This window comes from Pelecanus crispus, chromosome 8, assembly GCF_030463565.1.
Source record: "Pelecanus crispus isolate bPelCri1 chromosome 8, bPelCri1.pri, whole genome shotgun sequence".
NCBI classification, from domain to species: Eukaryota; Metazoa; Chordata; class Aves; order Pelecaniformes; family Pelecanidae; genus Pelecanus; species Pelecanus crispus.
In genome coordinates this window covers 27,666,830-27,691,748 of record NC_134650.1, presented here as the reverse complement: position 1 = coordinate 27,691,748, position 24,919 = coordinate 27,666,830, and the positions used below count along the sequence as shown (strand labels likewise).

Sequence of the window (24,919 nt, the reverse complement as noted above, 5' to 3'; positions counted from 1 at the left end):
AAGCAGAAGAAAAGGGTGAAATAATATTAGTAGCCTCCATACTTGTGGATGCAACAGAGCTACCCAGTGAGGATCAGGGTAATCTCAGGATTTCAGGGCTTCAGTTTTTCTAAAGAGAGACCAGCAGAGGTGAAAAGGGAATACAGTGATTCAGGTTGTTTTGATTACTTAGTTGATTAGACTACACATTACAGAATCATGCAGGGTGTTTTGGTTTTGGGTTTTTTTTTTTTTGTGATTGGTATTTAAACTAATGTCTTTCTGAAGGATATCAATACTGGAATGAAACTTATGCACTAAGTGGAATATGTAGCATAGGTGTGAAACATTAAGGCACTTAAAACCAGCTTCTGAAATTGCAATATGCAGTACTTCAAAATGACCAAACTAATAACATTTAAAGGGGCATTAATTAGGGTATGAAAGAGAAAAGGTTATGTCAAAGCATTACGATCTAGTCCAGAACAAAAGCTACTGTTGTAATGGTATCTTACACCACAGTAAATGACCTATTCTGCAAACTCCAGCTTACCTCTCCTGCTGTTTCAAGCAGTCATCGTTCCCAGATCATGAAAAGGAATGATTTTGCTTGCTAGAAAAATACACATCCACCCACCCCCCCACCCCCCCCAAGAAAAAAAAAACACACAAAAAACCCCCAAATGGCTTGGATATAAGGTTTGGCAGATAAAACATTTAAACAGTGACTTTATTAGTTACAGCTAAAATTCACAGAAGTACAGGAGTAGAGAGTATGTTACTTAAGCTCAACCTGAACCCTCCAAGTAACACATACACCCCCTGCAAAAACAAATCCCTTTGTAGTGCAGTTTTCACTTGGTGAACTGGTTATACCCTGGCCTTGAACAAAGCCCCCTACTTCATCAACTCCTAATCCTATTTTAATGCTCAAGTAGTTACATCTTCAGTAAGCTCCATTTTTAATTTCCCCTTATTTTGCTTCCTTACCTTATCTCTGAAGCATCCTGGGCCATACCTCACAGGAAAAGAACCAACCTGAACTAATTTGTAGTCTATTAACTCCTCAAACACACACAGTGATGTATTTATTTGGCTACACATGCTGTGTCAGGTTGTGTCTGACAGGATCAGCCAGAGAGGAAAGTGCCTTTGTGTTCGTGTAATCAAGATAAAGGAGGTAAAATAAAAGGTGTTTATGGGGCAAAAGTTGACATGGAACAATTGTATCCACAGAGCTAGCACAGAATAGCCTTTTTTGCATCATGACCCCAAAAATTATTCTGAACTCAAAGAACACAACCAGCCCATGTGAAATTGTGCCATATCGGACATCTCGGTCCGTGTTCGAGTACTCTGAAGCAAGCAAGTAGCTACAGCTTGGACAGAACATTTCTTTCAAAGTAACAGCCACACAGCTTCACACACGCACACAGATTTACTCTCGTATACATTTGGAGCCATCAAACAAAAACTAACAGAAGTTCAGCTTAGCAGAGTTGCTAAGTGACTAACAGGCTCTAACAACATGTAGCAAGTCAATGTGAAGTGGGGATGAACACCCTTGGTTTCCCTTCAGAAAATGCCAGCTGGCATCTAACCTCCAGCCAGAACCTGATAACAGTGAATCACCATCTTGCTGTAATGCTGTGCCATAGGAAAGATTTCATTTTAAACATGTTTGATGGGAGTTCTGGAATATGAACGATCATGAGTGCATGGATAGGTTCTCACACACTACCCGATTACTATTTCAGCAAAAAAATCTGTTTAGAGTTAGAAGTGTGACAGTTCCTGGCAACAGAAAATTGGGTTTTCTTGACAGGAACTGCATTTTGGGGAACAGAGGGTTCTAGTATTACACAGCAGCACTGATCTATGTAGTACACTCACAGGAGCCCAGGGACTGCTTGCAGGCCTACAGAATATGTGAAGAAATATCAGCGTCACCTCTAAAAAGAAGGGCACAGTCAGTTTTATTAAGTGTAAACAAATGAAATACTGTGGAAAATACTGCAATATTCAAGTTAAGCAGACACACACACACAAACTCTTAATTTCTATACAAAGGAAAAAGGCACACATCAAAATGGGATCATATGCACAATGTGTTTTATTAAAAATGCAATTGACCTTAACGTTATATCAAACGTTATATATGAAACCAAAATGATGGACCAATGCACATGTTGCCAACATGCAGGATCTGTATCAAACCATACATAATTCTAACAAGGGCACCTGCTGAGATGGGATCTGACAAAGCCCAAATCTCTCAGTTCCTTTGGGAAGGGAAGGTGATGCACCCTGCCCAGCTGGCCCAGCAGAGCTCAAGCTGGCGCACTGCTACACCCTCAGCACCCCTCTGCAAGGAACACCTTTTTGTTCAAATAAACCGCCTTGTCCCAGCCCCTCCTTCCTGCCACACTGCCATCCTCACCTTCTCCCCCAGAGCTCCTCTACTCCCTATTCCTTCCTCTCTTCATTCTGGTGATTCAAAACTGCCACCAGTCCCCGCCACCCAGTCCTAACCTTTTCATGCCAGCAAGTCCTTAATGCTCCACACGGGCTCCCCTAATGCATCAGCACAGGAACAGCTTGGCTTAGTCCAAATAGCAGCAAACAAATCAACACATCTCGGAGGAGCAAGCTAACAGCTGCAATCACAAAGAAAGGGCGAGGAAACCCAAAAGAGCTGCTCCACGTTATCTCCCCGTGTCCTTCTTCAGCTCTGCCTCTCCCAAAAGTCAAATGCTTTGCGCTCAGCCCACCAGCAGCAGCCAAGATGCAAAGTCGCCTTTAATTTTGCCCGTTACAGAGGAAATTTTCAAGATGAAGGGACTGACCTAGAAAAGTAACTGGGCTGTTAAGAGAGCACATTTCATTATCTACACTGTTTTAGTCGCTTTGACTCACCAGCATATTACAAGTGAAGATGGGAATCACTGGAGTTGTTTAATACCTTTGGTTAGCTGCTGACCCCCTGTCCTAAGTCTTGAGGTCCATGGCTATAGCAGCAGTCCTGACCTCACACTTCTGAAGAATTTCAACTGAATATGCTTGAGAGCAGGATATTGGTAGCATCTGTGTAGCCATTACTCAAATTGTCCCATCAAGAATCTATGTCCTCCTGCAGCTAATGTAAAGCCTTTATTAGAAAAGGATTAATCAAAATTATTAGCTCATTGCTGTCATATTTTAGTAACAAGCATAAGCATGCTCACCATCTCAATTCAGAGATCATAGAATTCTCCAAAAGCACACTGAGCCAAGCACTATGCAAGGTCATTTTATATTCCAAAACTGAAGGATGCTAGAGGAGAGAGAGCTAAGTGCATAATAAGCATTATGCAGGCAGTGCAGGAGAAATGCAAATGGGAACTGGAGTCCCATTCCTTGTGCCCTGCATTAACCTCTAAGCTACTTCAGGGTAAGCGTACTTTCAATGCTTTTCTGTTGAAGTACCTTAGGGCACAAGAAAGCAGTATGAGAATTTATGTTTGCTCCTTTTACTGCAGACATTTCTTTCTTTCTGTTGTGCAATATTCAAATTCTTTGAAGCTTGATCGATTTTAATGATACCCAAAGGCTGACATGAGTGTAACAACTGCATTTTTTAAACACAATACAGAAGGCACGGTGTTATTTACCATACTTTAAAGACCTTCCTTCTCCACTTCAGGGCAAAAAATTTATAATATACTTTCATGTATCTACTAGGAAACAGACTGCAAGTTATGTTAGTTTTTTTACTGCTTCTTTGGAGAACGTACTGTATCAGCTGTAAAGGAGGAACACTAGTGAGGTACTTCATATATGATGTCTGAAAGACAGTAAAATAAAAAGGACTAATTGATAAGAAAAAAAAAAGCAAAACCATCCATGACTTCATTACAAAAACACCCAGCAACTGTATTTAACACAAAAACAGTAACTGAGAGTCTCATTTTATTTTTCTTTCAGTGTACATGCTCATTATTATTCCATTTAATTTACAGAAGGGCTATGTAAAATGAAATTAAAATTAGAGAGGAAACAAAAGGAAGATTGAGGCATAGAATTTTCTTAGCAAGCAATGATCACAGGAGACAGCACAGATTGAACAGGGATTCAACAGGAGTGACACCTAGGGATAAAGGTAAACAGTAACTTTTTCCTTATCCATTAGATTCTCCAGGGGGCTTTTTTGTTTGTTTTAGCAAAACAGTTTAGAGTATCACAGTATACAGGAAGACTAAATGGCAAAGAACGTCTCACACACTCACACACACTGCATTTATCCCTGCTACTGGTCCAGGATCCAAAACTTCAGTTAACATTCTATTTCCTATCTCTCATTCATTGATAAACTATACAGGATTACACTGTACATGGAGTTAAAATTACAAAAATGTCATATTTACAAAATCTGTACACACATAGTAAAACTCACAAAATTGTCATCTATGTATCACAAGTTGCTACACCAAAATATTAAAAATGGGATAAAATTATACATTTCTCTTGTCCATTTTTAAAAAGGGTTCAATATTTCAAAGACAGACCACCTATTTCCCCCAAATAAGACTGGTAAGAGAACTAGAAACCTAAAGTATCCTCCTGGGATAAAAAGTCGCGAGCAGCATCTCCCAACTAGAAAGAAGCCTATATCCTGTCTGCTGGGGTGGGGTGTGCAGTTAGCATTTATGTACAGAAATGGTGAAACTACAATAAGGATGTCTTTGGCTAAACCTTTGGCATAAATTAAAATCATACATCAAAAGTTACAGAAAAGGTTTTCTTGGTGATGACAGAGCTCAGGAATTTCTTTCCAAGATACCATTATATACAGCTTTTCTTTCTCTAAGGAAATAGAGTAGGAATAAAGGATTTTGGAACAGAGGCAAATGAGGCAACACTATTTCTTTGTTGAATTTTTCTGTAGTATGAAAAATTGTATCAAACCTTTTCACTAAAACATAATTCAATCATAGAAACAACCTCTTCCAGAATTTTCTTTTAAACTGCATATGAAAAAAATTAGTAAACCAGCCATGGCAGAAAAAAATTGTTTCAGCATATCAAGTACATATTAGTGCAGGAAGGTGGATAAATTTGATCCACTGTATAAATAAGCTTTATGCGCAGCGTACATTAAATAACCATCACACCCCACTCACACCCAGTACACAGATGCTCCTCAGTGAAGATAAACATTTATCAAGTAATTAAAGTGTATGTAGTGCAAATGTTACAACCAAGTATTATGCACATGCTACTTGCTTGGTTTAAAGTTACACAAAGATGTGGTGCCTGAAATCATGGACATATATACATCCTTGTCACACTTGGTACAATGTCCTAAGCCACAGAAATACCGATGTGTTTATATCTATATATATACACACACGTTTTCTTAAAAATGTGACCACCACATCAATACAGTAACACAAACAGACTAAAATCAATACCTGCTTCCAGATGCTCCAAGGCTCAGAAAGTTTGTGCTTCTAACTCTTGCAGTCATTACGTGCCCCTCCTCCATTTTCCCCTTCTGCCAGCTGAGAAGGGGGGACAGTCTCTTCAGGTCTGTGCTGCATAGGATGAGGGCAACAGAAAGGAATAAACGACCGCACAGGCACCTAAGCTGCTTTCCTCCATCAACAGTTCCATGCCCCATGATGAAGGGTTGAGAGAATTTCCCCTCCACACCGCTCCTGGGTGGAAAGGCTTATTGGAAAAAAAAAATCATAACGTGCTTTCCATATTATAAGTGGCAGCAAATCAAGGCACGCTGTACTAATTTTGTAGCATTGAGATTAGCTGACTTTGCAGGGGATGCTCACTGGGGAAGGTCCGATGTTCTCAACTGGCTGCTGGGCCGCGTTGGGCCATACAGAGTAACAGAAGCTATGTGATTATTCTGCATCACCTGCAAAAGGAAGGCAGGGAAAAAGGGAAATTAAAAGAACTGTACACTAAACAGGAACTCAGAAGAGTGAAAATAGCACATATGGAACTATATGAAAGTTTTTCTCCTAACCTCAAAGATCATCCGTTGCAGTCCAAAGCAAAAGGTTGACCCAAATGGGTTAGTGTTGTTCGGAGATGATGACCTGAACAGAAAAGAGGAGCCGGGAGGGGGAGAAAAAGCATGTGTGAGGATCAGGAACTTCTTAGGGAAGAACAACCATTCAGTAATATAAGGTAAATTATGGCATCTTTATCATGGCTTTCATCAAAAGAAAGTAATGCAACACCACTTCTAGATTCCATGTGAGCCACAGGATACCTCTGTTTAACATCACAGAGCTGTTATTAATACTCAGTGACTTTTTGTTACTTTCTCCCTAACGACCTCTACAGGAAAACTCTCTTTCACTGAACTTGAACAGGAAAAACCCTGAAAATAGGCAAAAACATGGGAAGAGAGAAACACCATGTAATTTATTACAAATTATTTTTGTGCAAGATCCTTTCTCACTCTTCAATCTACTTTATTTCTCAGCCTTTACCAAATGTATTTACTATACGCTGTCTATTAATTCACTGGCTTTATCATGTTAAAAAATTACTCTGTAAGATGCTGAAATGGCATAATCCAAATTTTATTAAACAGTATTTCTCAAGATTAATGTATCACTTGTTCTTCAGATATTTCTGATATTTTTGGATCATATATATGACAACAGCAGACTCCTGCTGACTGCAATGGATTTTTGATTACAGCCAAAACTGCCCCCTAGAAAATATTTACCTTTTGGCTTTTCTTGTAACTGGTCAGTTTCTCAAATTGCATGTCTGAGACATTTGAGAAGTGCTCAGTAAAGCAAACTGTGGTTGAACTGCTCTCTACAACACAGATGAAAAATAGAAGGGCTCTATGTAATCACTGTTTCACCCAGCTTTACTTTACATGGCTTCTGCTCTAATGATCTCATTGGAACAAAACAGTAGTAAAGGGGAGCAAAGGGCACAACGATTTGGCAGTGGGGTGGTGGTGGTAGAGAATCAAACTCAAAATCATATGAAAACACCTTGTTAGGTATATATGTTGAAATGCATGTGACATATAAAAAAAATCTACACTATTTATTACACATGAACAGAGATACTTCTTTATATGCTGCTTAGCCCTGTGGACTTTACAGTTCAAGGAATTTTTGAAATTTCATTCAAAAATTTTCCAAGTTTTCATTCTGCAGGTCAGTCTATTTCATCTGAGAGCAGCTATCTAGTCTTGTTAGTGGCCAAAAAGTCTGAAACTGTATCAGCAAAGCAGCCTAAGAGTAACTAGTGCAATAAACACCCTTCCTCTGCCTAAGCTAATCCTCTGTTATCAGCTTAATCCCTGCAAGGAAAATAAAGAGAGATCTTTACCTGTGAAGTACCACTGGCTTTTCTACAGGGTGCCCCAGAAGATCCTGAATACTGTCCCACTGTAAATATATCAAAGACTTTGTGTTAAAATGAGGCACAGGAAAACTCTTCTTTTTATCTAGGAAGAGAGTTGTGTACACATTTTTGTTTATGACATGCTCATTTGCCAAATAACACAGAGGTTGTATTTACAGAAGTATTTTGTGACTGAAGCCATACTCAGTAATGGAAACAATCCATTACTAGGGCTAGGAAATCCTCTCAGGGTTTATTCTCATTTTTGTCTCAAAATAGCTCTGAATTAGAATTATTAATGTAAAAAAAGTTTATGGGTAAAATGTAGCTGGAAAGTCTTGTAGCATTTCACGGACGTCTCAGAGAACAAAGCAGCTGTGGGAAACCTCAGCAAAATATCCCCTTGCATACCTTTGCAGAGGGAAAAATAGCATCACTGCTACCTCTCCCAAAAGCCTTTCCTTGATTTAAGCAATAAGTTTGGAAAAGAAGAGGCAAGCTACACTATTTAATGATTGGAATGTCCAGCAGTTTTCACCACTCTAAGCAGACTTAAGAAGCTGCATTTTCACACACAAGACTGAAGTAAGTCAAAGCACTGAAGGAAGCGAGTAATTAAAATCAAAATGCAAAGAATGGCAGCTTCCAGGTTGCTGATTCCAATTTTTTCTTCCCAATATGGGGCCCAAAATTCACCAAGGAAAGTCTTAATTTGGCATCCCAGGAGCCAACATTCAGCACTGACCCTGGCTGAATGTTCAGCGGTGGCTCCACAGTTAATACAATTTTTGAGAAGTTTTTCAACTTAATGTAGCTCTCAAACATGCAGCAGTGACTGCCTAGTTAGGAATTCCATTTAGGTAGTAAGACTGTATAGTCTTCAAGAGGTGTCACACTAGCAGTGACATTTTTGTAAGGCCTGCTTCTGCCTGAGAAACATCCCATTACTGGCACGCTTCAGAAGAAACTGGAAGGGCACTGGACCCTCTTGGTTAAATACTAAATGTCTTCAAGAGCCACATTAAGTAGAAAAGCTCTGTGAAAATTTTGTTTAGAAATACCTCCTCCAGCTAACCTTCAGCCACCACTATCGCTTTCCCATATCACTTATTTAACTGTTCTGTATCTCCCTGCAGCTATCTTCAAATGCAAAGCATGCAATAATGCAATAATTTAATTTACTAGAAGCATACTATTATGAATGCCTTCAATCTTTAACACAACAAAATGTTTAAACGACAAAACATACATTAACTTTTGGCCTTCAACTTTTCTATTTCAAAACAACATGATACAACTGCTATTACTTCTTCAAAGTGTACTGCAGATTCAGCATAGATCATTTAGATGGTTTAAGAAAAGAAGGAAAACATTCAGTTCTGCACAGACTTACCTTGCTGTATGTTGTACATGTTTCAGTTTGTGAATCAGCGCTATCTATGAAAGAAAAACAGAAGAGGCTTTATAGTTTATGCTTGAACAGTCTCCTGTATAATCCTTTATTTTGGGAGGTTAGTTCAGATAGCAGGAGTCATACAAGCATTAGATCAGTTCATATACAAATTCACCAGTATTTACTAGCAACTAGAATTGTCAACGACATTGAATAAATAGCAGTTAAGGTGATTCAACAAATCTGCCTATTTACAGCAAGTTCAAAGTTCTAACACTATATAAGTTTAAGCTGTAATCTTACATAGTAAAAGAAACTACATCTCTTTGCACTAAGTTAACATGTTATCTCAATGAGTGGCTGCACTAGGCATGATGTGCCACTCATCAAGTCCAAACACTCTTGGAAAGGAAGCTGGCTAAAACTGACAGCTTGAGACTCAGGAGCTGGCAGGCCTGAAATCAACTAAAATGCCACTCTTTCAAAAACTAAGATAGCAGAGAGCTTGGGAACTGCAGTCTACTTATTGAATAATAAAAAAAGCTGCGGGTGAGGACAGCATTGCATTTATGGTTATAGTCTTAAAAATAAATTGTTTGCTGGTGGTTTCAAGCACTATTTCTTACATACATTTGGGGACTTCTGAATACTGAAAGCACCTTCCTAAAGCAGTGGGAATGGACTAGACACAAGTCAAACATAGGAAATGGTCTTTAATTTGATTGAAAGCTCCTCTGTATTTTCCATCTGCTAAACAAACATGCTCTCTTTATGTTGAAAGAGTTCACTTGAGCTCTAGCTGTCAATTTATTGTCCGAAGTTGAACTACAGAAGGGAGTTAATAAAGCTGCATCAGGCACTGCCACCAGATGGAAGAAACTGGGCTCTTGATAAATTTTGTAACATTTGTTTTCAACTTGTTACATGTCCTGAACATAGCCAAGAGACCAGAAAGGTGAATTAAAAAAACCCCACGAAACAAAAAACCCAAACATATTCAGAAGATATTCATGGTACTACTTGAGGTGCATAAAAATAATCAGAAATGAATGCCTTTGAAGTATTGCACAATAACCTAAGGGAAAATAATTTAAAAAGCAAGAACTTTCATGCTTATTCTCTTGGCTGAAGTACAAATCAACTTTCATATAAGCTTGTGTATACAGACATTATTTTTCCAGGTTTTTATTCCTCTACATGCTCAAACTGCTGTGACAGCCACAGGAGAACTGCATATTACACAGGGAAGTGCTTCCAGTGAAAACCAACCAAAATGAAGAAAGCATCCCTGGCCAAAACCTTAGCCAGCATCCAGTATTCCCTGGATAATCAAAATACAGACATAAAAGAAGTCTACCTTGATCACTATGATCTTCAATCAAACAAGGTTCCCCATGCTTTGTTGCAATTACTTACATGCACAGAGCTGGGCACATCTAAATATCTTGTAGAATTCAGCACTACCGATTATATACATTTTTCAAGTAGAGATTTTCAAGTGAACACAAGAGGTGTATTTTGTCTATAGCACATAGAGCCAACACATTCTGGATGTTTGTTCTCATTCTCAGCTAAACCAGTTTATATTAACTATCATGAATAAGCCTTTCAAGAGCAAGTTCAGGATTAAGAAGTTCAACAGTGGATTGGACAGACCAGCTCAGACTAACACTGCCTTACAGATTTTGAGCCTCCAGGTACAAGGCAGTTGATTTTAGCAGAGTGGCAGCATTACAAAATTAGTGATTTTGCAACTAAATATTCATACGACCCAAGTAAGTAAACAAGGTAGTGTAAGTAAAATCAGAGAACTGCTAACTTGTCCCAAAGTATCTTTTTCACTTAACAAATAGAAACCTAACCTGAAAATTTCTCCTCCATCTCAATGACTGTCACTGTTGCACTCTCTGATAATGAAGGATGCATTAGAAATGAAAACTGATCATACCTCCCCCTTTGAGCATTTTGTGGTACATGTCCTCTGAAGCAGGACAAAAGATGAACTACTCACCTCGCTTAATGACTAGTGGAATCTTGAATTCACAGCGATGGTAACTAGAAAGTGCAAATTGTAAAGCTATTAGAAAACAGAAGACCCAAAATAAACTGCACAGCACAAACTTAGGGCTCTTAATAACCAGTTTAATGAAAAGTCATGACTAATAAAATGAGAGTCTTGATGCTAACAGATTAAGAAGAAAAGTTCTCATTTCTATTTTCTACATCAAAAGAGGCAGCAGCCTGGCCAATGCCCTAACATAATTTTCTAAAGGACACAAAAGGTCCTTCAGCACAAATTACTCTGCTGTTACACAGAGTGGATGGAGAAATACTCAGCTTAGAAACATACTATAGCTTTCATAGAAAACAGAAACATACTATCGATTTATAGATTTTCTGTCACTAACACCAACTGCCTGAAAACATGTTCGCTTTAATCAGACATCCAATCACTTATTCCTTAACTCATATTACTACCCTGAAGAGTTTATATTTTAAAAGTATTGAAAGTATGTTCAGAAGCATGAGAGAATTTTTTTTTTTTTTTTAAAATCACCAACTGAAATAATATCGGGAAAAAAACAGCAGCCTACCTACCAGTAAATGGACACTCTTGCTAATACGAAGTTTGCCTCTAGCAAGAGAGTTTGCATATTATAGCTGGACCAAGAACTACCTTACCACATTTGCTGCTTTGACATTGCTGCACTTGACAATATAAAGGCATTTAAAATTAAAAAGAACATCATTAAAGTAAGTGGTAATAGTGACAGCTGAAACCTCCACAGGTTACCAGGTATCCCAAAAACACTTTGGAAAAAAATACTGGACTTCTATAAAAGGAACATAACATTTTCTTTTCAGGTGTTTTAAAACACTAACAGATCAGTTCTTTACACTCACATGTTAAAGTTGTAATGACCAGGATAATTTGTATGCAGGACAAATTTCTTCACCTTATGCGTGTTTGCATCAAAGAGAATATCCTGTTGAAGAAAACAGACAGACATGAAGCAATTTGGACAGAGGAAGGTGGCTTTCCCCAAACTAACCTCAGATTAGTTACAATAGTACCTGTATATATTGATACATATCTATCCCATTAGAACCAAATGGAACTATGAAAAGTAGTATTTGAAAATGAGATTACTTGTAAATTCAAATAAACACACATTTCCTCCAGCACTCAATCACAACTGCAGTTTCATTTGCTAATGTTGGCAAGTTTTCTAAGGAGGTCTTGTTTTTCTGCATATTATTTACAGTAACATACACTAAAGCAAAATAGCTGTAAGGAGGGACGTGAACATTGAACTACATCCCACAACTCAGCAAACTATCACAATTGATACACCTATCTCAGTTCTGTGGGACAGGAACATGGATTTCAGAAACAAGAACTAAATACACCTGTGCATCAGGCACAGCAGAGGGAGAAAACCTAAGAGAATGCCAAAGGGCAAATATAAAGAGCCCTCCATCCACTGGTGGAGATGATAAAAGTTACTGATTGAATTTGCAAGCACTAGAGAAAAGTCAGTGTTGTTCTTCATATCCAGAGATTCCTAAGGCAGCAATCAGGAGTTTTGCAGTCTCTCATTTCCCACAGCCTCTGGCCTTCTGAAAGGACTGCTGTGTAGCTAAATCAAAACTTTACATGAATTTGTTTATGGAAGTTTCCCACTCACCACTCCAAGTGTGAAATAATTGAAGAAGTAGTCATTGCACTTTGATGGGACCTGCTTATGGGGCGAGGGTGAATGGATTTTCATCTGCAAGAAACACATTTTTCACATGTATTGAATAACACTCACAAAGATGAATGCCATTAACAACATCACTATGTTCAAACAAATTGCCATAATCTCATTTGAAGCCCTTGTTCAAATATGTAAGATACCGTGCTTCATGACAGGACCATCAGCTGCTTGCAGCGGCACAATGACACATCAGTTTTTTTCTTTTTTGGTTACCTGAAGTAAAAGGTTTACTCATATGTTGCGATGTAAAAACATCAGGAAAGGATCAAAGTATATGCTAAAATTAGTTTACATACAATATAATTTAAAAAAATGGGTAGTACACACTTGCTAAGGCTCATTTGTATTCCAAAGTGCTCCCATTTTTATCGATTTTCTAAACCAGTTAAAATTAAAAAAAAAAAGAAAGAAAAAATTTGTATAATTTAAACAGATTTGCATTGATTTAGCTTAAAAAAAGCTTTTTAAAATCAAATTATATAAGGGTTCATCCTGGTCTATTGTATGTCAAGTGAAGCACCCATAATTTGTGCTACATGGAAGTTTAACTTCACTGGCCTTGCAAAACGCAGGCCCTGTGATTAAACCAAGACAGCACTGAACAGAGACAAAGTCCTGCGCCTGAATCAATTCCCTCACCTTATCTTCAGACTTGTAGAAGACTTTGTGCGGAGACCCCAGGGTGCTCAGCACATCCTGGCATGAATCACCAAAGTACACACAACGCTCAAATACCCGCATCTTGGCATCGGCTAAAACACCTGGGCCACAACCTGAGGAATAGAAAACAACTCAAAATTCACCCTTCCCAATCAGAGAATACATCAGCAAATCAATACCAAAAGCTTAGCATTCCTCTATTTATCATCACAAACCAGTTGCATTCTTTAGACAACAGTGCCAAACTAAATTTAACCCTTTGATAAGAAATGTTTGAATTGTTGCAAAATAAAGTAATATGCTGTCTGTTGCACAGATCCCCACCTTAACCTCCGGCTTCAGCAATGCTATCTTCACTTCCTTGCCATTCACGTGAACATGACTTGTTTTCCCAGTCAGTCTCAATCAGCTGCTTATTAGCAGTAAGTACCAGGAGTTATTTCTATCCTTAAAATATTCTACTTTAGCAACTAGAGATGTATCTCCAGCTAAAAAAGTAAAGCCCATGAAGTGAAATTCCTCATCCATATTAACTGTATCAGGAAACATACATTCTTTATTCAAGATTCCCATAGCTTATTAAATCAATAGCAAGTATGTTCCTATGCAAACCATGTTAAAAATGGATCTTACTGAATAGCCATTACATAGATGAATGGCTGACATACATTACTAGATGTTAAGAAACTGAAAGATCTTACAGTTTGTGACCCCGTTTGCTTTCAGGAATACAGCATCTCACATTTACGAGAATGCACATAAACATATGAAGCAGTTACTGCGAAACACAGGATGTGCTCTAAATACACACAGCTTTTCTCACTATACATTATTTATGTTGCCAGTTACCCAATAAAGTCAGTCATAAAAATCCAACTGAGTCATCCTTGATTTCTTACACAAGAGTTACTTCAAATTAATACACTTGCAGAGAAATTTGTGCTAGAACAGATGTGCAATATGTTCTACAAAGGAGTTTCTGCAAACTTTAGCAAGACAAGAACAGCACATGTCCAGATTGCCTCTCTGCAAGTTTTAGTCTGAACATTAGTGATGTATTTTAATAATTATATTTCATTCATTGACAACATTTCCTTTAAGCTGCATATATATGTTTTTAACTAAACTTCACACTCTACCTTAGAAGTGTCCAATTTCTCAAAATCATTTATATTATTATGATGTTATAGCTAACTCCTTCCCTAGTACACGAGGATATATGTTCCCTGTCCTAGGCAGCTCTCCATTATCTTCCTCTGTAAAGAGAGAAGCAAAGTAACTTGAAAACATCTGCTCCGGTTTTATTCATAATTTTTTATTCTTTATCTTAAATTTTCTCCTTTTTAAAACTTTTGAATATTGGGAATGCATTCCAAGTGTTTCCTCAAGATACATACAGCTAGTAATCAGAAGAAGTCAAAAGCTGAGCCCGCTAATGAAAACTGTTAAAAAAACAGTATTTTTTCTTAAAAACATTGTCAAGTCTCAAGTTATGGTGACTGAACCATAACTTTGCAGGGCTCCTTTGCAGTCATCATATCTTTCCCTAATTTCTAAGCACCCCCATCTCTGAAAGCACACACAAGGAGAAGGTATTCTTCAGCCTGTCACTTTCACTGCTGCCTCCTACAGCAAATGAAGATGGAATTGAATTTAAAGTGCAGTCTAAGGCCACAGCACTGATGTAGTCTCTTGCTGGCATTTTCAAAAGCCTTCCAGAATTAATGACAAAAATATCAGCATTATACAGCTCACTGGAATCTCAGAAAAATCACATGTACATAAGGTTTCTTGATTCCTTGTGTTTTTTTCAGTGATGTACTTGCATCCGTTTTATTCTACACAGACACCTGGAGACAAATTCCATTTCTCCAGACAGACTCTAAGGACTTGGAACTACAGAGGACAGGGCTACAGTCCTCTGATTTCTCCAGGGCCAGAGAAGTGCAGCAGCAGACTTACCTTCACAGGGTTTTTACTGGGTTTTGTTTCCAATGGTTCAAAATAAGGTATACAGAACACTTTGAAATCACCTGTAAGATCATCACAAATAACCTATGCTTAATTTATACAGGTTTATCCCCCTTTTCCTGAGGAAAGCAACCGGTTCAATGTTCTGAGTGTCACCAATACCTGCAGTGAGTAGGCGAAGCCGTAAACCTGAGGGTCCAGTTCCATCTCTCAGAACATCAACGTTCTCAGCATACACATTACCAAGGAAACAGCTGAGAGGCATCAAGGGAGCCCTGAAACCAATCATACAAAAAAAAAAGTAGTGTGTAGGATTCGCTTAATCTTCAAATTTTCCATTAACATCCTGGTACCAGTTCACTGGAACAGAGCACATTAATTTTGACAAAGCTGCATTTAACTCAGACTGAAGATTAAAAGTTATATCAAACACAAGGATCAGAAAGTCTGGGGAAAAACGAAGAGGAACAAGGCAGCACTCAAATGCAGGACCTTTACTATTAATAAAACAAAGAGCAAGTTTCAAAGACTCCAGAAATTACAGAAACTCTATCTAGCCTTTAGATACCTCCTGTGAGGATGTATCATTTCAGACTTCTCTCAGGGAAACTGGAAGTTGTACAGTTTTTAAAGATACCTATTCCTTGAACTAGGCATATCACCCAAATGCAGCAGAAAAGCCTTCTCTGTGATGCTCTCACTGCTCTTGGGAAGGTACTCCATAGCCCAGAACATGAATTCAGCTCGTGCAGGTACACCACAAACAATTGTTCTGCTTTACTGGGACAGCTGTCATTTTAATTCAATTACAATAATATCTGAGAAAATTGTAACAGCCCCAAGAAAGATATTTTCAATTGAAGTGCTGCTTTTTTGTGTGTTAGTTTCTACACGCTCTATAAAGTTCACTTTCCTTATGTGAATTTCTCCTCTGTGTGAATGACATGAGCTGAAAGTCAGGCTTTGAGCTCTCACACACACACCCAGAGCCCCATGCAACAATTAGTGCTTTCACTAAAGCCCACCATGTCACAGACAACAACATTTTTCTGAAGTACACTTATTTCTAATTAGGAGACAGTGTCTGCATAAACAAGGTTCCCTCTCTTCTGAGCAGTAATCCACAGATGTGTTAAATCTTCTCCTAGCATTAAAACATAACTGTCTCTGCAAAAACTACCACCTTATCAGTTTGGGTATTTATAAGCTGAAAGGATGCATTTACAGAAGTCCTTCCAATTTTTCCTTGAGTAAGGAACCCCAGGAACAGTGTTTTTAGAAAGAGCAAAACATCAGCTGTTGTACAATGAATTACTGCTTAAAAGATGACAGAATACAATATCATAGAAAACATTAACCATATTAAAATACAACTATTCCATTAGTATTAAGGCATGAAGATTAGTTTCCTCAGAATGGCAAGTTCGGTCAGGTAACTGCAAATGTATTGAATATATGGTAGATTATGCATATCGTTTAAGCCTGAAAATACACATTTTATTATTTTTGTATAGCAAGAGAGTTCAAGACCCTTGGCAGGACCCTGCCATGACATACGCGGTATCAATACATTACAAAATTTCTGATTGCCTACACCAAGTTTGATCTGTCATGGGAGAGGTCATTAGCATGCAAACAAAATCTAGAGTAAGAATAGCCTAACTGCATCTCTTACTGGATTCACTATGTTTCCTCCTTTACTTAACGAATTAATTTTCAGGTCAATTGAATTAACCTACTACAGCTGAGACAAGCTGATTTTATAGCAACATAAATCAAACCAATATTTGATTATAAGGTCTGAGAACAATGCCCATGGAAACTTGAAAGAGGTCAGTATCTAAAGGCATTCTGCATGCTACAAAATTCATAAAAGACCCAAACTGAACTAAAAAAGTGTATGATTAGGGGTTTCCAAATGCTAAATATAAAGAAATGAGGAAGAAAAAGTATATTCTAAATTATCAAAACAGCACGACCAGCTGTACATACTTGGTATCCTGCAGACTGTTTCCATTGTAGATGTACATACGTTTCACAGTCGCACCATGCGGAATTTGCAGAGAGGCTAGACCATGGGCAAAGTTAGGCTGTGGATATACAAAATCATTCTTGTTACATAACACAGTAGACACTTCAGGTCAAAGTTATACATGACATTAGAAATAGTATACGCTTACCAATTCAGATAAGTCTCTAGGCAGACAAGGGGGGAAAACCAACAAAAATCCATTCTAGATAGTGTTTCTTTACATTACACCACTCCTGGATCTGCAAGCTGGGGTGAAATGCTCACTGTGTTTATCCACCAAAAGATGGCACTAGTCTGACAATTAGCCATGATGTGTACTGAGAATTCAAGTTTTCTTGGTTTGATCACTGGCAACTAGCAATATAAAAGTATTTGTACTGATAAGCTTATTTAAGTTCTAAGAAATCGGCTGTCTTAAAGGTAGAACTTCTTTTTTTCTCTCCCACTGCATTAATTTCAGCCTCTTAACATTTTTGCTGGTTTGTAGAACACCTTTATCTGATGAACAGAGATTCATTCATTAAATAGATTTTCCACTCTCCTTATCGCCCACATTCTTACACATATTGTTTCGATAGGGATTTTGAGTGCTCCCATCAAATGGAAAGCGTGCTAAGGAAGTCAGGGTCGTTCTTCTAGTGTGGTAAGAGCCTATTTCTTTCAACTCTGAAGATGACAGGACCTTATTCAAGACTATCAACATACTTTGCTGGCACTGGACAGATAAGAAACTAACTTTGTCACAAGCAATCAACAAAACCAAGGTGCACAACATGCAAACTATTATCCTGGTCTACTTTAGCAGGACATCGCATAAGGTAAACACAGAAAGTTCTTCTTGGAGTGGGCGGGCAGGAATTAACCCAGAGCAATGACTTTCACTGCTGTAGGTATTTAGAAGGGAACCTCCACTACTTAGCAAATCTAGAGAAGGCCTGATTTCAATCCTCTTTCTGAATTTGCCCAGAACATGAACACCTTAAAACACAGCTTTCTAAAGTAGTCAGACTTTAGATTACTTTTTAACATACTTATGCCTTAGCAACAGAGAAATCTTCTCTAGAGCCATGGAAGTGCCTGGGCCATATATACCTCATTTCTTAACAGAAACAGTGTGAGTAGGTTTTTCACGTTCTCCTCACCTGCAGTTTGTTACCAGCTATATAAAACACCCAAAAAGTTTTCTTTAGAGTTTTTTCATTTCCATAAACAGAGATTACACAGCTTTGCTAACTAGTTTAACATTCGTATATGATCCTCTCTGAACGTGAAAGATTGACATCTTTAAATTTCATTTCACTCTTCAGTCTTTCCTAATGTTCCTCCCTGAAAGGCTCCACAAATAGTCATCTTCCCTGTGGGCTGTTTTATACTACTCTGTTTTCTAAACTGTCCTATTTCTACCTATTTATAATCATGGGGAGAATATCGCCTTTCATTCTGTGCAAACAACATTTTACTAACGTCATTTGAACAACTGGATGAAAGACTTCAAGAACACAAAATTATTTTCTCTACTGTTCTGGCAGGTGTGAAGAACTGTATCATCCCCAAGAACCACACTATGTCCCTCTCAAAGCGTATTTGCACCAAGCATTCTGTAACTATCCCTAATTATTTTCTTAGTTAACTGAACCACATACCAAAACAAGACACACAGATGCAATGGCTAAAATTTATTCTAGCAGTTTTATTTTAACATCTTTTAGTTTTAGGTAGCCCTGCAAGGAGCAGGGAGTTGGACTCAATGATCCTCATGGGTCCCTTCCAACTTGAGAGATTCTACGATCTTCTCAAATCTTCGGTATAACAATTGACTTCATTAGCAGCTCAGCCATTTCATTCATATATGCTTTGGGAACTCTTGCATGAAAAGCAACTCCTCTTTGTTGGGACATTCCTTCTGTTTGGCTTATTAGGTTTCTATTTACCTTCCAATATTTCTGAAACCCACCAACTGACCTTCACTACTGCTAAATAGTAACTTCTCCTGGTTACCCCCTGTTCTCTCACATGTCAAAACACTAAAGTACAAGGCTGTGACATAAAAACATGAGTCATCATGTTGGTTGATTTCTCCCACTTTGTTTTGGCTCTTTAGGTGCTTCTTTTTATTTTAATACCATACAGTATGCATTCTTTTTAACTGATAAGCCTAGATAATACAACTGAGCTTCCACCCTCACACAAAACAAGTTATACGTACATTTTTGTTAGTATAGGTGGAAATCACAGAAGACCTGACCTTGTTTCCACTATAGACAGTGATTTCCAAAGACTTCAGAGAACGCAGTAATACATTCAATTATTCAGTAACTCATCCGAACATTTGGTGAATACAGAAACAGGCACTACAAATAAAGCTCATTCGTTTGGCTTTCTAGAAACACACATCCTGAAGGACACTTAAGATGAAAATGTGTTTTACGATTCTATCCTAGTTCAGTTGCATAATCACTTTGATGAGATTAAAAAATATCTGATAAAAGAGCAGCCTTCCAGTAGATTACTTAATAGTTAGGTATTTGCATAGACAGCGCTCATATTTTTAGATGACTCTTTCCAACAACAGAATTGCTAGTCCCAGTTCATGATGCAAGCAAAACCTCTAAGCATATGCCTTCTGCTCAAAGGAAGAAAATTTTTAACTTCAAAATGATAACATAGCATGAATAAGAGCACAACTGAGGAGTTAAATTCCTTCCAAATTACTGCTTTCTTTTGCCTGCATGCAAGACATGCTGTAGGCGATATTTTGCAAGTACCATAGAGGCAAAAAAGACTATCCATTAACTAAGAATGATTGCTGACCTCGTACTTCGGAGTTTCAGTCCAGGAGTCTAACTGAAAAGAAAACGACAGTCCTCTGAAATTGAGGTGAAAGAGTTGCTCAGCTGAATTATACACTAAAAGGGAAAAGAAAAGTAAAAACAGGGTTACTAAAACAAACTAAGAATTCTCCAGTTCAGATCTAACAGCACTTCATCACCTCAATGAATTTACTACATCTTAAGATGCAGAAGGAACACAATTACACAGGACAGTAATAGTTTTCCTTTTAATTTGTTACAGTAGAAACATAGCAATAAGAGAAACCTTAGATTCATTAAAGTAAGAGTTGCCTATGCAAGCCTGTAGGCACTAACCTATCCCTAATGATACAATTATACAATATGACACAATCAATTATACCTTAATATCCCTAAAGTAGTTTAAACAGCTATTATTAGTACAAAACAATTCTGTTCATTGTTACAGGAAACACTTGTACAATATTAACCAGAAAGCCTTTTAGACATATATGCCCAGAACACTGATAAATTCTGTATTTCACAGCAGCAGGAAGCACATTGACTAGTAGGAGCTCACAGGTACCTCCCTGCCACTTCCACCTCTCCTTCCCAAGAGGAGCTCCAGCTTGCACGCCCCAGTTCAGGTACCTGCGTTCCTGAGTAATATGGCATAAGAAGGAAACACTTCAGACATACAGGTCCTGGGCCATTTACAATGATAATTAAAAATAGTATCACCAGAAACACCAGCTGATCAGTCAGCTTTTAGAGAGAGCAGTAATAAATTAGAACATGCACAGACTTCTAGCTGTCATCACGTCATGAGATGTCCTCATTTATTGCAGTAAATTGCACATCATCAACTATAAAGACCAATAAAAGTCAACCCAGTACTTACTCTAACAAGCCATACTGTTTTGTGAGGCTGTGGAATGCTTAAAAACAAACCCAGGAGACTGGGAGCTTGGGAATAGTTTTGGGATTGATGATACTGGTAGCTGCTGGGGGGAACACAGTGTTCTTTCTAACACACAGAATCTCGTTCATTTGCAAAACAGTTTGAAAACAGCAGAGGCAAAACACAATAAAGAAACACTCCAAGAGAAGCTGCTTTCTTCCACTTACCAAAGGAAATTGGTTCAATTTTTTTTTTCCTTACAATTTTATATTTAAGATGACATAGCACAGAGAGAAAATGCATATAAATATATTCCCACCCCCTGCAATGTATCTTTCAAATGTTCAATTTGAGAGACATGTCATAAGGTATCTGGACAATGCCAGGCTGCCCAGAATAGAAAAATAATAGTTGAGCAATAAGCAATTAAGTTTTCAAAAGTCATCATTTGCCTTTTCTGCAGAATGTGCTGTTTAAGAGCTTTTTCCTTGCTTGTCACTCAAAGGAAAACGTGTGGGGAGAGGGAAATGTTTTGATCCGCAGGAAAATTACACAAATCTCTCTCATGTGATAAATTATGATGCATCTTTTCCAAAGCCCACAGCCAGCTGGAGAAGTGTTTTTCCCCTAGTCATGCCAAGTGTGATATCTGATTATATAAACCACATCAGTTCCCATCCCCTGCAATGTTTGTTGATGTCTAGGCTTAAAGGGCAAGGAATGTTTTTATCCTTACAAAGTTCTCTGATGTGTCCCTCAAGGTCATATGTCACAACCACCTGACTAAACAAGGTAAGCCTTTTTTTATTTTTATTTTTTTTTAACAGTTTATTTACTACACAGGTACCCTGCAGAGTAATTCCATTCAAAATTGCTGAGAGAAACAAACAGACCACTACTTTGCTGCTGTGAAGGGAATGAAGGGAGTTTGCCTTCCAGGAAAGCAGCAGAGCATGACCAGCTGGAAAACGTTTCTGTAGAGCAGGATGGGACGAAGTCAAGTCTTCCTGGTATCAAGCACAAGACTTTTCTGGCACCCCAGGGGAGCCTGGGCAACCTCTGAAGTCTCCGAGAGTTACAGAGCTAGAAGACAGGATCTCCCCCCATCCCTGAAAGGCCACTGTGGCAGGAGGGAAGGATGGGGTTTTTTCTTCTACCTTATGACTTCGATTCAATCCCACAGCCCTTATCCATGCTGAATGGCAGTTTGGCAAACAGCCACATCCAGAAGGACTCGGAACAGGATGTGATTTCAACAGAACCACGGGCAAGAGCAAGCACTCCCCAGCAGGAGGTCAGGTCAGAGAATCATGGAAATGTGGGATAAAATCTTGGCTTGGACGAAGCTATTGACCTCTGAAGTGGTCATATTTCAATCAGCCCCATGACAAAGATGATACAATGTTTCAAACTAACATTAGCCAAAAATGAGGCTGGCTGCAATTTTCCTGATGACTCTTCTTTTTTTAAAACCACTGATTTGGCAAAACCAAAACTGCTCACTGAAGGTCGGTTTCAACACAAAACCATCGCTAACCTTTTGAAATATATTTTGAAACTATCACTGTATCCTGTTGCAGGAAAGTTCTGCTGCAACCACCTCTGTTTTAAGGAAAAGACACATTTTGTCTGAAATTCTACTGGAGGTTAACACAGAGATGAACAACAAAATACTTTTAAACTTAAAGGGCTTGCATTGGGGTTTTGGAAGAGTACTGGTACAGGGAAGATAAGGGATGGTTATGTCGTACTTTCATTCATGAAAACTGACACTTAATACTTTGGTCACATTAAGAGGGAGATTTCTCTTCCCACCTTTCTCTCCCCACCCCAGCTCAAATTTTTGTGGGACATGAAAACACCATCATCATCCCTCCCACATGCTGAAAACTGTCCTGATTTTTGCTTTTTCTGATACCTTTTTTTTTCTTTGTGTTTTCCGAAACAAAAACGTGCATTGCATGATACAGTTCAAACTCTGTACAACAGGCAGCTTAGTGTGGAGCATTTATTTCTGCTAAGTATGCTGTTAATGGAAGATACTGAATTTTCAGTGAGGAAACTGAATAAGCAAATGCACTAGTGGAATGGTCAGAGGCCAACATTTTAATAAATACATTTTCATATCTAGCTGTCACCAGATGAAAAGATGTTACGAAAAACTATCATCAGATGAAGCAAGCGTGCACGTTTTCTTAATTGAATATGACAGGCTCACAAGATCTGGCAAATTCAGCATGAGGACATGTGGCACCAAACTATGCTTTTAAATGCTTACATACAATTCTATGCAGTAATAAAACATGCTATTAGTACCATAAGCAATGCTTATAGCTGGGTATTTATTTTTATGGCTCATAACATCACAATTTTGCAAGCATTTCTCTAAATATTTGCAAATAAACCATTGTCACAGAACAAGCTAAAATTATAAACAGTATTGTGTATACTATTTCCGTAATAGCTAACTACAGTTCCCAGAGTTTCTGCCTAAGAGGAAATGTTAAGATCATGACCAAAGTGAAATTTAAAAAGGCTGATTCTGGTCCTTGGAGTATTATGGCTAGAAATCCTCCAAGATTCATTTATCTCAATTTGATATTCATCTACTACAGCAGGCTTTTATGCTATGATATTACTTTAGCCAAATGACCCTCCACAGTTAATAAAACCTGTTCTGTAATGTGCAAGAGATGGTCTGCAGAGAACAGGGACAAAGACTGGATATGCAATCACCATCAATCACAAAGAACACTAGCCTATTTGGGATCAGCCTGACTACTGCAAATGGACTGGGTTAAGCTAAAAATAGAAAATGATGCTCTAAAAAGGGTATCTTGCCTATATGGAGTTAATCTTCTTTCTTGTTATGCCAGTTTGTGGCTCCATTTCTTGAAGGTTCCTCAGCATTTTAATATAAATATCCTCTTCTAAGTTTCACCACTGGCTTATTTTCATCACCTAATAAACCCCTGAAATACACTCTCCATTTTCATATGTAAACCAGGAGCTTAAAAAGATAGCCTTTTTCCTGCTACAGAGGTGGTGAACAGCCAAGTAGCTGTGCAAGGGTCAGAGTGGGTTCAGTCAGGTTAAACTTGTCCTGGTTCTGGTCATGCTGCGTGTAGGCTAACTTCACACCTCCCCAGTACTCCCAGTAACAGGAAGGAGGCGCAGGGAGATGCAAGTCGGTTATACACAGGCTCAGACTTGATCCTGTCCTAGCAGAGGTATAACCACATTCTCAGAGCATGAAGCCTGAGCAAAGAGTCTGACTCCACAGAGATCAGCTCAAATGTCTGTATGTTCATGGTATACTTAACCCCTAAGGACACTTGAGAGCTGACCATGCATAAGAATGCGTAAAAACAACAACATGTAAAAACAAAGCTCAGTTTTCCAGTACTGGCAGTTTGAAACAGACCATTAATGATATCTGAACATACCATTCTGTTCCAATGACTCTCTGCCTCACTCTTTCACTTAAAGAAAGTCACAATTAAACTTGCAGTGCATTTTACATGATATCCCAGCTGTAAGAATACAACCATTCTGGAACACAACTTCAGATCATTTGACAACAGAAGCATCTACACATTTCTCTAGGCAGACATACAGGGAAGACTTCCTAGAAAGAAGTCTGTCAATCTAGGTGTGCTTCTGATTTTCAGAAATATTCCAGCTTACCTCCTGGATGTGTTGCTCCAAATGACTGATCAATTTGTTCTATGGTTGGAGCAATTGCCTGAGAGTTAAAATGGACACCACTGAAAAAGACAACAAAATGAATCTGCCTTAAGAATATTGAACGGATGCTACAAACGTTTAGTAATGGCAATACCACATTTAAATTAGAAGTCTCCAAGACTGAAGGAAAGACTAAACTGGTAATTTAACCAAGGGCTATGTTCAAGAAAGGATAATTATCTACCTTATTTTTTGACAGTTATTTTGGTTTTTTAACAGGAATGATTGAAAAAATGAATTCCGGTTTAAAAAAAAAAAAAAAGGAGAGAAACCAGTCACTGTAATCAAGAAGAAATCATGGGAGGTCTTAAA

The 24,919-nt window shown here is 38.2% G+C and overlaps 1 protein-coding gene across 4 annotated transcripts in view; it reads right to left on the bottom strand.

Moving 5' to 3' along the window:
- Nucleotides 1-3,808: 3,808 nt before the first annotated feature.
- PHAF1 (phagophore assembly factor 1) overlaps nt 3,809-24,919 on the bottom strand; it is a 35,132-nt gene continuing 14,021 nt past the window's right edge. For 2 of the 4 annotated variants that reach the window (XM_009490473.2, XM_075715267.1), the window contains 12 exons: nt 24,548-24,627; nt 19,982-20,076; nt 17,131-17,228; nt 15,301-15,413; nt 13,147-13,280; nt 12,436-12,519; nt 11,651-11,733; nt 10,758-10,801; nt 8,747-8,790; nt 7,339-7,397; nt 6,002-6,074; nt 5,507-5,890 (listed from right to left, as the gene is read on the bottom strand). In XM_009490473.2, the coding sequence (XP_009488748.1) occupies nt 5,801-5,890; nt 6,002-6,074; nt 7,339-7,397; nt 8,747-8,790; nt 10,758-10,801; nt 11,651-11,733; nt 12,436-12,519; nt 13,147-13,280; nt 15,301-15,413; nt 17,131-17,228; nt 19,982-20,076; nt 24,548-24,627 (997 nt within the window). In that variant the 3' untranslated portion in view covers nt 5,507-5,800. Of the gene's footprint in view, nt 4,822-5,429; nt 5,891-6,001; nt 6,075-6,715; nt 6,811-7,338; nt 7,398-8,746; nt 8,791-10,757; nt 10,802-11,650; nt 11,734-12,435; nt 12,520-13,146; nt 13,281-15,300; nt 15,414-17,130; nt 17,229-19,981; nt 20,077-24,547; nt 24,628-24,919 lie in introns of those variants that run through there. The other 2 variants (XM_075715266.1, XR_012831256.1) reach the window with 2 other exon arrangements.